General features: G+C 46.6%; 1 protein-coding gene across 3 annotated transcripts in view; it reads right to left on the bottom strand.

Moving 5' to 3' along the window:
• Window positions 1-12,582, bottom strand: part of ANKRD22 (ankyrin repeat domain 22) — a 31,496-nt gene that overhangs the window by 3,126 nt on the left and 15,788 nt on the right. For all 3 annotated transcript variants that reach the window (XM_019430059.2, XM_019430060.2, XM_019430061.2), the window contains 3 exons: window positions 6,560-6,751; window positions 4,171-4,278; window positions 1,825-1,902 (listed from right to left, as the gene is read on the bottom strand). In XM_019430059.2, coding sequence (XP_019285604.1) covers window positions 1,825-1,902; window positions 4,171-4,278; window positions 6,560-6,751 — 378 coding nt within the window. The remainder of the gene's footprint in view (window positions 1-1,824; window positions 1,903-4,170; window positions 4,279-6,559; window positions 6,752-12,582) is intronic.

Raw genomic sequence — 12,582 nt, 5'->3', positions numbered from 1 at the left:
AACATCATGCACCAAACAGCTGGCTTTGAACTTTTCCATGTGAAATAAAGTGAGTGTAATTACCTAGAAATACAATGCACCGCATTACTTCGAGTTGGAAAAACTATCTGAATATTCAGATAGTCTTAGAAAAATGGTGGCGCGTGTGTGTGTGTGTGTGTGTGTGCGTGTGGAATGTAACAGTCCAGCTAGAGATACCTATCGAGAAGCAGAAAAATATCCTAGAGAAATTTTGATCACAGGCAAAGTTTTAAACCTTTTGACTTTAAATGAAAGGACCAAGAAAAACCTTCAGCGAACCATTCACCCAATCTTTAATAACATCTTACTTAGTACATTTTGAAGTTTTCTAAGGAATGACAGAGCACCGTAGTCATCTATCCAAATTAACCCAAAAATTCTATTTTCTTTTTTTCTTTTTTTTTTCATGTTTATTTATTTACTTTGAGAGAGGCAGAGAGAATCCCAAGTAGGCTCTGCACTGACAGCGACAGTGACACGGGGCTCAATCCTATGAACCGTGAGATCATGACCTGAGTCAAAATCAAGAGTCAGACGCCCACCAAACTGAACCACCCAGGTATCCCCCAAAATTCTATTTTAAATAAAAGGAAAAACATACACTTCAGTAACTTATTCTCCTGTGTTCTCTCTCTCTCAATCTCTCACACACACGCACACACACGTGCACACACACGTAGAGCTACCTCCGTTTAAACATATGATGATACCAATATAATCAAAACTAAAATGATGTAAATAATTAATAGAAACAGGGATGGGCACATTTTCTCTCTCACAGAACAGCGGTAACACACATGCACCCACAGAGGTGCACACGGCATAAAACAAATCAAGGATCACAGAATATTGGTTCGTGTCTACTCAAATTTCAACTTGCCTCCTTTCTCAATAAACAATTGGGAATCCAAAATTTCATCCAATCAATATAAGCAAATAAAACGTCATACAAATAAACATCGGGCCCATTTATGATCATTTAAGGGAGGAAGAGGGACGCGGGGGTGTAAGGGTGAAAGGTGAGAACAAAACCTTATATTTAGTTAGAGACAGAAAGAAGTTCACTGCTGCTTGCTCATCACGCCCTCCGCGCCACTTGGGCTCTTTGACTTTGATCCTCATCCATGGAGTTTACAGGTGGGGACTCGCTTACGGGTGGGTTGGGAGCTTGGCCACCGCAGCTGTTGTTCGTTGAGCACTTACTGTGTGCCAGGCACTCTGCTGAGCACCCTACATGAGTCTGCCTCGCAAGGTAGGTTTGTGGCTACCCTCACATTACAGGTGACAAATGGAGAGTCCAGTACGTGTGTGACTTGTGAAAACGCCCACAGCAAAACATGAGAAGCTGGGGGCTGCCTGGGCGGCTCAGTCGGTTGAACTTTTGACTTCGGCTCACGTCATGATCTCACAGTCTGCGGGTTCGAGCCCCACGTCGGGCTCTGTGCTGACAGCTCGGAGCCTGGAGCCTGCTTCCGATTCTGTGTCTCCCTCTCTCTCTGCCCCTTTCCCACTCGTCTCCCTCTCCCTCTCTCTCTCTCTCAAAATAAAAACATTTTAAAAAGTTCTAAAACTGTCCTCCAGTCCATAAAGATCCCCGTGAGTTTAGTGGCAGCATCTAACCGACCCCCAGCTCGCCTGACTAGCAGTGAAAACCGAAAGAAAGAAAAATGAAACGTAAAGAAAGACGAGGAACATGTAGACGTGTCTAGGAAAACAAAGCGAGAAACTCTGTAGGTGACAAATACTCTGCCCGCAAATACCATTCTGAATATCATTTCAAGGTGACTAAACGCACGAACTTACGCAGTCCGTGGCGTTCACATCGATGCCAGCGTCCAGCAGCATTCGAACGAGAGCCTCGTTCTGCTTGGTCTTTGACACCTGTTACAAACAACACGTAAAGAGGAGGTTCATTGACAAGCGTTTTCTCCATCGTGTGCCTGGACTATTCTATTCCACGGGGTTTATTTTAATCCCAACACCTCTATGCGTCTATGCATCTGTCTTAAAATCTCCCCGCCTCCTCACCCCGCCCAGTACCAATCAGGTTCTCAGACTGTGGTCCTGAAGCAGCAGCGTGGGCACCTGGGAACTTAGAAATGCAAATTCGGCGGCCCCCACGCCAGACCCGCCAAATCTTACTGAGGTTGGGGCCCAGGGACCAGTCTTTCCCTTCCTGGCTCAGAACCCACAGGCACTGTCCCATTGCTCTGAGGACAGAAACAAACTTCCCAGCCTGTCCTGCAAGGCCCAATTTGTTTTGGTCTCTGGTCCCTGCCGGCTCACCCCGCCCCGAATGTTCCTTCCGCCTAGAAGCCTCTCCTCTCTTCTTCTATTTTCAAAAAACAATTTTTTAATTTTATTTTAGAGAGAGAGACAGAGAATCTAAGTGGGGAGAGGGGCAGAAGGGGAGAGAGAGAATCCCAAACACGTTCCATGCTCAGAGCGGAGCCCAACGTGGGGCTCGATCCCACAATCCTGGGATCATGACCTGAGCCAGAATCAAGAGTCGGACGCTTAACCAACTGAGCCACCCAAGAGCCCTGTTTTAATTTTTTTTTTTAAATTTTATTTTTAAATCCATTTTTAGTATCCCAGCCCGAGCCCCTCTTCCTCCAGGAGGCTTTCCCTGACCTACCCGGCCAGGTGAAATCTCTCTCTGGGCTCTCGTGGCACTGATCACCTCCCTGTATTACCTACTTCAGAGTAATTTTACAGGCGTTTCTGCCGTATTTTATTACTCACTGCGTTCTTCACTGCCCTCCAACGAACTCTTGCACGGACAGGACTCCATCTGTTTGGTTCATCTCTGCATCCCTCACACCCAGTGCCTGCACGTAGTAGGGCCCCAGCAAGAGTGTGCCAGAAGGTCGAACAAAGAAACGAAATGAACCAGACCCCTCAGAAATCCCCTTTTCCTACCCAGTTCCCCGAGACCCTGACCACAGGACAGTTTGGGCGTCACCCCAACGTCCCATTGCTAGGGGAGCACGGCAGTCCTGGCCGTCCCGGAGGTCAGCCCTTAGCCATACAGGAAGCCCCACCCAGTTTTCTTCCCTGGTTATACTTCCCTCCTCTGTCAACATCTACACTGCCTTTCTCTGCAGTGACACAGTCCTTCCTGGTCCCTTCCTCTGAAATTTCCTCCCCGGTCGCTTATGCCGTACATATCTCAACTGCACAGATTCAAGCCCCATGAATAAGTAGGAAAATGTGCATTAAGAGGCGGTTATTCATTCCAATTGGTATTTTTGCCAGGGCCTCCGGCTTTTTAAACATCTGACCGTCTTAGAAAGCAGCGTTGTGAGTCAACAAATTCTGAACGAGTCTTTCTAATCCCCCTTTCGATCCTTTTGAAAATACACGGAAGATCTCTCACCGGCCCTGAAACTGCAACTGCCATGTACTAAACACACAAGTAATTTTTCGAGAACTTTTCCGGGGTATAAACAGAGTATGTGTTTATCAGTGACTTACAGTTTTCTTTTTCCCATAAATCGAAGCATCAAAATCAACACTATCATATCTAATTCTGTAACATTTAAATACCCAAGGAGGTAACAATGACACTTCCAACTGGCAGATTTTGTCCCGGAGCCCACGTTAGCAAAGACAGTTAACTAACTAACATCCACGGTCTATTAGCTGCAAGGAGAAGGGAGCTTGGTCATGTAACGAGTAAGTGACACATGTGTTGAGTCATCTCTCAAAGGTGGAACCAGCCACTAGGGAACCAGATGGAAAAAAGGGAATGAGTCAGCACAGAGCTGGTGTTCTTTGGGGGGTAAAAAGAGGGAGGCACCTGGGTGGCTCAGTCGGTTGAGCGTCCGACTTCGGCTCAGGTCACGATCTCACGGTTCGTGGGTTCGAGCCCCACGTCGGGCTCTGTGCTGACGGCAGGAAGCCTGCTTGGAATTCTCTCTCTCCCTCTCTCTGCCCCTCCCTGCTCTCGCTCTCTCTCTCCCCCCTCTCAAAATAAATAAATGAACATTAAAAAAAAAAGGAAAGAAAGAAAGTACATTTTTAGAATGCAAACCGAGAGTTCATTTTTGTTACTATTTCTTTATACATGACCGGCCCAGCAAAACTTGATGATTCATGCCGCTGATCTCCACGTTTGCCCTTTGGTCACACGCACAGTGGACTTACCATGAGGAAATACCCAATAAGCATAACAGGCATTAAGAGGATAATGAGTAGGTAATCAAAGAAGGTGAATTTTTTCTTCACAGCATAATGCAAGCAGTTTCTCTGTTTCTGAAAATTAAGAAAAGGATTCCTCATTAATATTTGTCTCAAATTTCATATTTTCAGATTACCGTATCAAAAAGTTTAGTTTCTGGGGCGCCTGACTGGCTCGGTCGGTAGAGCGCGTGACTTCTGATGTCAGGGTTATGAGTCTGAGCACCACATTGGGCAGTGGAACTTAATTAACATTTAGAATATGTGCATTTTTCCATGCCATTTAAAAATGATAAACATAGGCCTATAACGGCTTCATGACTTTCTACTGAATGGAGCCATTCTAGTTTATTTAACCAAACCCTATCTGTTGGACATTTCAAGTTTTTAGCTTTCTATTTTTATAAATTATACTGCCTGAACATCTCCATTCATAAGGCTTCGTCAACATTTCTAAATTTGTCTTTGGCAAAAGTTTCTCAAAGTATAATTGCTAACATGAAATGTGTGAATGCTTTTCGTATTGCGCTAAACTGTGCTCGGGTACAATAACGATTTAAACTTCCTTCCTGAGGCACCCGGGTGGCTCAGTCGGTTGGGCGTCCGACTTCGGCTCAGGTCCTGATCTCTCAGTCTGTGAATTCCGGCCCCACGTCGGGCTCTGTGCCGACAGCTCGGAGCCTGGAGCCTGCTTCGGATTCTGTGTCTCCCTCCCTCTCTGCCCCTCCTCCACTCATTCCCTCTCTCTCTCTTTCTCTCTCAAAAATAAACATTAAAAAATTTTTAAACTTTCTTCCCGATCAACCCTTGATTTTCTTTTTTAATCCTGCTCAGTCTGACAAGCCAAAAAAAGAGCGTATTTATGTTTTAATTTAATGTGCTCTCCAGAGAATCGATGGTCTCTATTAGGCGCATGCATGTGAATCACCCACAGGGCTTTTCGTTTTATTTTCAGGCCTTTGTTTATAGGACGTCTGAAAATGACTCCTGAACATAGATTTAAGACACGAGAAGGCACCGGTTAAGCTGTTAACGTGCAAAGATTAGTGTTTGGGAAAGATTAAATATTTAAAAACCATTAAAACTATTCTCAAAATAAAAAATGTAAACCGAACCCTCCTTCTGATAAAGTCTCTGTTTATCTAACATATCCCTAAAGTCCTTCCCAAGATGTTCCTGATGCCAGAGGATCCCTGCAGGCTGGCTGAGGTTCTCCGCCTTCTCGGCCCCATCCCTGTGCTGTCCGACATCGCCTTCCCCCGGCTTCCAAATGAGCACGTCCCCCCGACAGAGGATGTGAACCCACGGACATCTGCCTTCGCCACTCCCACTCACCACAAGCCCACACACCTGGCCCTCCAGCTGTGTGCAAGGGAGACGGTGTCACGGTCCACGAAGCTGCTTCGCTGTCACATTCGGTGCAGGCATGCCTTGCTTTTAAACCCAACCAAGCAAAAAATAGGAAGTACCAGCAAGAAGGCCCGGTAGCGATCCATTTGCTGATAATACGCGATTGCTCCAGAGGAGCTGGTGTCGATACTGACTCGGAAGGGGGTAAGCGGGCCCGACAGGCTGTGTTTTCCTCACTCCGTGTATGTGAGTGGAAACAGAGCACTCGTCAGTATTACAAATAATGACTTTTTATATTTACTGAGTGTACTTTAAATGCTGTCTTTACTCGGATGCAGACACTGGCCGTTCCAAGGTGCTCCGAAAGAGATGTTCTCAGCAATACACTTGTGTTCTGCTCGTCCTTGATTCTGAGGGTTCCGTCGGCTAACACTGCATCTTTAAGTACCATCTTTCTGCCTCTCTGTGTGGCTTCCAGGAGCCTCTGGTTCGTGACCTTGTTTGTCCTCGGCAAATACCTACCTGGCCTTCTTCAATCCTATGAGCGAACGGTAGGATCTCCCGGAGAACATTGACCCAGTAGGTAAAAACCTCATGAAATAGCACCACCAGGTCAGCATTTCTTTTCCAGGAAATCTTTCCCATTCCTTCTGGAATCATGAGGAGGAGCAGCAGGGAGAGGGAAGCAGGAAGGCAGGAAAAAGCATGAGGAGGAAGAGGAAAGGAGAGGGAGAGCTCTAACTAGTCAAATGAATGAATGAAGGAATGAATGAACCTTTCTTTTCAGAAGTACAAGGACATAATTAACCATAAAATACGCCTGCTGATTGAACTATGATTTATTTTGGCTCTTTAGCCTGATAGAATGGTATGTGTTAGTCCCTTTAAAGAAAAAAAAATTGTATCAGGAGCTACAGGCAACGAGAAAATGGCACATCCTCGACTGCTAGGAGGAGAAAGGATTACCACAGTCAATTGCTGTCTCCACTCATGTGTAATGGCCTACCTGGTTTTTGAGGTTCACATCAGCATTTCTTTTCAAGAGGAAGGAAACGATTCTCAGGTGCCCCCGGCGACAAGCACAGATCAGGGGGGTGTCTCCATTAAAGCCATCTTGCACATTGATACAGTTGCGGTCCTCTCTCACCCAGCGCCACACTTGACCAAAGTCGTTCTGATAGGCCGCCTGGCAGATGGGCTAAGAGGGGAAAACCACAAGCAGGTCCTGAAATACCGACATAACGAAGCCCCCCGTAAGACAGAAATCACCACCCGATAATTTAAAGCTCAAGTCTTTCCAAATCGTGATACAGTAAAACCTTGGATTGCAAGTAACCTGTTCCGTGAAGGTTCCACAAGACGAGCAAGAATTTCTGACAGCTTTTCACTTGATAAACGGGCGATGTCTTGCAATACGAGTCGTACATGACGCCGAATGTCACGTGATCACGACTGAGCCAATGGTTCTTGAAGTTCACTTTGAGAGACATGCTTTGGATTACAAGCATGTTTCTGGAACGAATTATGCTCGCAAAGCAAGGTTTTACTGTGTATCGCTTTGTACATGAGATTTTTGGTCTCCATTATGCCAAGCCTTAAATCTAGAACAAGCCCAAGTCCACGAGGAACCTCTCAACGATTTCCTAAATTGCTTGGCACACAGATGCGTTCAAGAGTGTGCTCACGGATGGATGACGCCTGTCAGAGAGGCAGGATTTCACCGAATATAGAGTAGGTGCATCGGAGGAATTTAGGGCAGCACTAGATGATAAAACAAAGACATATGGCGCCCTGTGCTCCAGGAAACCAGCCCGGTGGAAAAGACCCATTTTAGACAAATAATACATAAATAACAAATGACATCATTGATTGGATCCGATGCTTTTTATTTAGAAAGTGTCCTAAGGGGCTTTGCAAAGCATCATGGGAGCTTGACAGCAAGACCTAAGCTGACCTCCTCCCCTTGCCCACTTTCCCCCACCTCCTTCTGGACCTGTCTTCTGTTTTCAATGCTTCATGTTTGGTTTCTTCCATCTGGGCCCCGCCCTTACTGCTTCCTCTGCACAAAACACCTTTCCCCCTCTCTGCTCACCTGGCTGCCTCTGGCCCATCCCTCGTGTCGTCACTTAAGTTTTACTTTACCCCGTCTTTCCTGACTCCAGCCCTGTTTCACAGCAACTGGCCTAACTGTCCACTCTTGTCTTAATTCTGTATAATGGAGCGCTGCAGGCCAGCACGAATCGGGAGGGGTTGAGGCAGCATTGAGTGCGGGAAGGCACTGGCTGCCAGCTTCGTGCGGATAGAGGCTATACTGTTCCACATAATGTTTGAATTTATTCCATTCATACCCCCAGTATGTAACACAGCACTGGCACATGGTAGGCAAATACTAAATATTCTCAGACTGATTTTAATTAGAGAGTGTGAAAAAAAAGGCACTTAGAATCACACCTGGCATGCTCAATTTATGGAAATTATTATTACTGCTTATTCAGTCGTTCTGTAATTTGGCGACAAGGTCAGACCTCTGCTGTGTCCCAGTCGCAGTTGCCGGGGACAGGTGTACAAAATACTCTCAACCATGCAAAATGTACTTACCAGTTGGGAATATAGCGTGAGCGCACACACACACACACACACACACACACACACACATGTTCAACAGTGAGAAAACAATGTTAAAGAAGCACAGATTGGGGTAATGAGCACCAGTGAGAAAGCTGAGTGGTACGTTAGCGAAGCAATTCATGTTTCTAACATAGCCAAATATCATAATCAGTGAGCTTTTAAAAGTAAGATTTTTTTAATGTTTATTTATTTTTGAGGGAGAGCGCGTGCATGCAAGCAGAGGAGAGGCAGAGAGAGAGAGGGAGACAGAACCCCAAGCAGGCTTTGCACTGTGAGCGCAGAGCCCCAACGCAGGGCTCGAACTCGCCAACTATGAGATCATGACCTGGGCCGAAATCAAGAGCTGGATGCTCAACCAGCTGAGCCACCCAGGCGCCTCAAAAGTAAGATACTTTAAAAAAAAATTGTTTTGACATTTATTTATTAAAAAAAATTTTTTTTAACGTTTATTTATTTTTGAGAGAAAGAGACAGAGCATGAGTGGGAGAGGGGCAGAGAGAAAGGGAGACACAGAATGTGAAGCAGGCTCCAGGCTCTGAGCTGTCAGCACAGAGCCTGACGCGGGGCTCGAACTCACAGACCGCGAGATCATGACCTGAGCCGAAGTCGGACGCTCAACCGACTCAGCCACCCAGGCGCCCCAATAGTAAGATACTTTTAAACCCAAGGCCCCGCTCACGAAAGAAACATCCCAGAGGCAAGTCAGCTCAATAGCAGATAAGAGGCAAAGTTCTGTGCCCCCAAAGAAATGGGCATGATACAGGGGTCCAAAATGCAGTAGAAATGCCCAACCACACAACCCCCCTTCCGCTACCGCACGGGTCATCCCGTGCCTAGGCCTCATCACAAGCTGGGCTCAGCAGCGTCTCCAGGTTCTGTGGGGCTGACGTGCAAACGACCAGAGCATTCGAAAGGACGCGTTTGCTGTCAGCAAACTGGGTTATAGTCGTGATTGTGCAACTAGCCGCCTGGCAACCGTGGACAAATCTCTCCCCGTCATGCGCCTTGGTGTCCTCAGTCACCAGACAAAAGAATGAGGCGAAATTCCATTTCGTCGTCACACCCTGTGACTGCCACCCTCCAGTCTCTCCCCAGCCAACGCATCTGCCCCATCCACTTCGAGGTGGTGGGGAAGTCCTTTCGAAGCGCAAACACTATCCCACGGCGTTCAGCCCTTATCTTAGCAGTGGCGCCCAGCCACTTAGATCTCAACAACGAACAAAACAGAACGAAACACAACAGTGATGCTGAGTCGCCAACTCTTAATTTTGCCAAGTAAATCCGTGAGAAACAACATCATCATTTAGTAAAATAAAAGGCGTTTTAGCATAAATGTAAGAGCAAAACTATTTTAACAAAATATACAAGGACACAGTCACAGAAGAGGGGGGAAAAAAAGCCATCCTTTATATGAGACAGATTTCGCTGTATGGAAAACCCTGCTTCTTTGTCTGTTTTTTTTTTCTTCTAATTTCACCGTAAATCGGTGCAAATTTGCCACAGATTACGACTCATCCTTTATAGGACTAGCATTTGGTAACTGATAGACCACCATACTGAACTTGAAAGCAGGTGGCTATAGAGTTAATTTCTTTCTTCTTAAGATTTTAAATTACAACATTAAAAATCCTGGCACATTTCATGCACTCATCTGGCTTCCCAACTTCTCTTAAAACATTTAAAGCTTTGACAACGCTGGGCCCACATTCCCATAGGACACCAAATAAAGCCCCCCTTGCGTGGGCTTCACTGAGAGTCCTCATCAGAAAGGAGGAGGGGACAAGTAGACAGTTTGCCTTCAAGAGACACCCGGTAGGGCTGAGTTCTTCCTTAATCCCATTCAAGCGACCGTCCTTAAAACACCACCCCGATCTTATCTTTTAATCTTTCCTGAGCTTCCTGTGTCCCAGGCACAGAGCTCCTGTATTTGAAAAGTAAAGTGCCATCCTGGTTCAGCTGGACCCCCAAGTGGCTGGTGGAGTGAACCACGGGAAGGGTTGGGCGCTGTTGTAAACTCCCAGACTCCACCAGGGGGCAGCTCAGGGTCATGAAAGCACGGATGGGGACCCAAGGGAAGCCCAATACAAAAGCTAGGGCCCAGAAAGAGGAAGAGGCTGTCTTTTGCCTTGAGGGAAGAGTTATCGTGAATTCTGTTGGCCTCTGAAGTTTCTGGAACTTGGGGGATTCTGGGGGAGGAGGAAACCGGTGGAGACCTTGGGAGATCGTCATGATACTTCCATCCCCTGGTGCCTTCTGCGCATCCTCACTGGCAAAGCACTAGTTCAGATCTTCGTTGTTCTCACCAAGACTGTTGCAAAACCGGTGGTTAACTGACCTTGCTTCCTCCTGTCTCCCCCTTCCAGCCCCCAGTCCGACCGCCAAAACGGCAGCTTCCTGTCACTTCCCTCCCGAAACGTTTGGTCACTTGATGACCCGCTGGGTTAGGATGCTGTCCTCGAGCTGACACACGATTCTTCGGATGTCCCAAATCCTGTCTTTCCAACTTCGTCTCTTACCACCGCCTTCTCTGTACCCTTGGTCTAAGTGAAGAAAGGCACGAGTATTACTAACAGCTATCTCCCCAGCTAGACTGTAAGCTCCGTGAAAGCAGGTACTGTGTCTGTACTAGAACATTCTATCCCCGGCATCCAGCATATGCCTGGCACACAGTAGGCATCCGATGTCTATTTGGTGAACAAGTAAGGGAATGAATGAGTCGTAACGTGATCTCGCCTTTATTGAGTCCTTCAGCTACTTCATTTAACCCTCACACAACCCTCCGAGCAAAACCGTATGCCCCTTTTGTATTGGTGAGACTGAGGGAAGTTGCCTTCCGCGCCCATGGTTACACAGCTCATAACTAGCAGTGCCAGCAATGAAATCAAGGGGAATGACTACGGAATACATCCATTCTTCCGGTTGTAATTACTTCAGGCAGTTTGAAAAACAGCCTTCAGAATGCCTTCTGGCTGCAAGACTTTGCATTTGAGGTTATTTTGTGTTCCACTTGCACCCCAATTAAGCTACAGTCTACACTCTCAGGAGGCTGGTCTGTCCCCTTTCCGCCCTGATCAGCTGGTGTCCAAGCCTTCCTGGTTATGTATCCAGATTCTTCTCCAAACTGACCTGGATATAGCAATATCTGCCAAGAGGTAAAGGAATAATGGTCCGAGAGGTTGCAGGAGAAACCAGAAAAAGATTTGGTCCAGATGCAAAGAAGGAAAAGTTGCAAAATGGACGTAAGGGTATGAAGTGTAAGGAGAGACTCTGGATTTGATCCTGAATAAGTATCCAAAGATCAATGTTCATAGAGTGATGGGGCAGGAGGCAGAACACTGGGGCCTGAGCACATGGTCTACGAGGAATCAGAGGGTGTGACTGGAGAGGACTTGTCGTCACTTTGGCAGTAAAAGCCAAGACAGAGCTCCTGGAGCACAGAGGGAGGCAGCAGGGTCTCGTCCTCATTCCGCACATCTGTAGGCAAAGTGCTATCGCGTGGTCAGAAACGCGGGTTCTGGAAAGAAACTCTCTGGGTTCCAATCTCAACACTGCCACATAAGAGTACTGTAGCTGGACAACTTACTTAGCCTCTTTGTGCTTTGTTCCCTTCTAGATTTAATAACCACATCTTCTTGGGGCACTTGGGTGGCTCAGTTGGTTAAGCATCCAACTCTCAATTTCGGCTCAGGTCATGATCTCATGGTCTGTGGGATCGAACCCCACATCAGGCTCTGTGCTCACAGCGTGGAGCTTCCCTTGGGATTCTCTGACTTCCTGTCTCTTTCTGCCCCCACCCCCCGCTTATGTGCACTCTTGCTCTCTCTCTCAAAATAAATAAATAGACACTTTAAAAAATAATGATCACCAAATCTTCTTTATCAGGTCACAGGAACGTGACTGCATAGATGAAACACTCAGCTCAGATCAGACCCATAATAACAAGCCCTCCATTAAGGTAAAGTACTCTTGTAATTATTTAAAACATGAGGAGCCAGGGAAGATGGGCAGAGGTGGTCATGAAAGGGAATGAACAGCAGTGGAAGCCTTGGCCTTAAACAGGATGACAATCCGGGCTCTGAGCAAAGCACGGGAGGCAACTCAGGTGGTTGGGATAGAAAGAACGTTTCAGGTCGGTCAAACTTTTCGCCCAGAAGCCTGAAGTTTTGATCTCCATGCTTTATGCCAATACGTATCTATCGTAAATAAACGGGCATAGACAGATAACTCAACGAGCCACCATTACGTTTAACTAGATGAGCAGGTTAGTAACACAGGAGACAAGACTGAGACAAGGATAGAAGAGGTTCTGGAACCTGGTGGGGAAGATTTGGGACAGCCATCATGAAAAGCGCTGCATGAGATGAACAAAAAACATCAAATTGTCTGAAGCGTCAGGTTATG

This window comes from Panthera pardus, unplaced genomic scaffold (genome assembly GCF_024362965.1).
Source record: "Panthera pardus isolate Hobbes unplaced genomic scaffold, ASM2436296v1 HiC_scaffold_22, whole genome shotgun sequence".
Taxonomy (NCBI): domain Eukaryota; kingdom Metazoa; phylum Chordata; class Mammalia; order Carnivora; family Felidae; genus Panthera; species Panthera pardus.
Note: the sequence above shows the minus strand (reverse complement) of the source record. Positions and strands in the feature narration are given on the sequence as shown.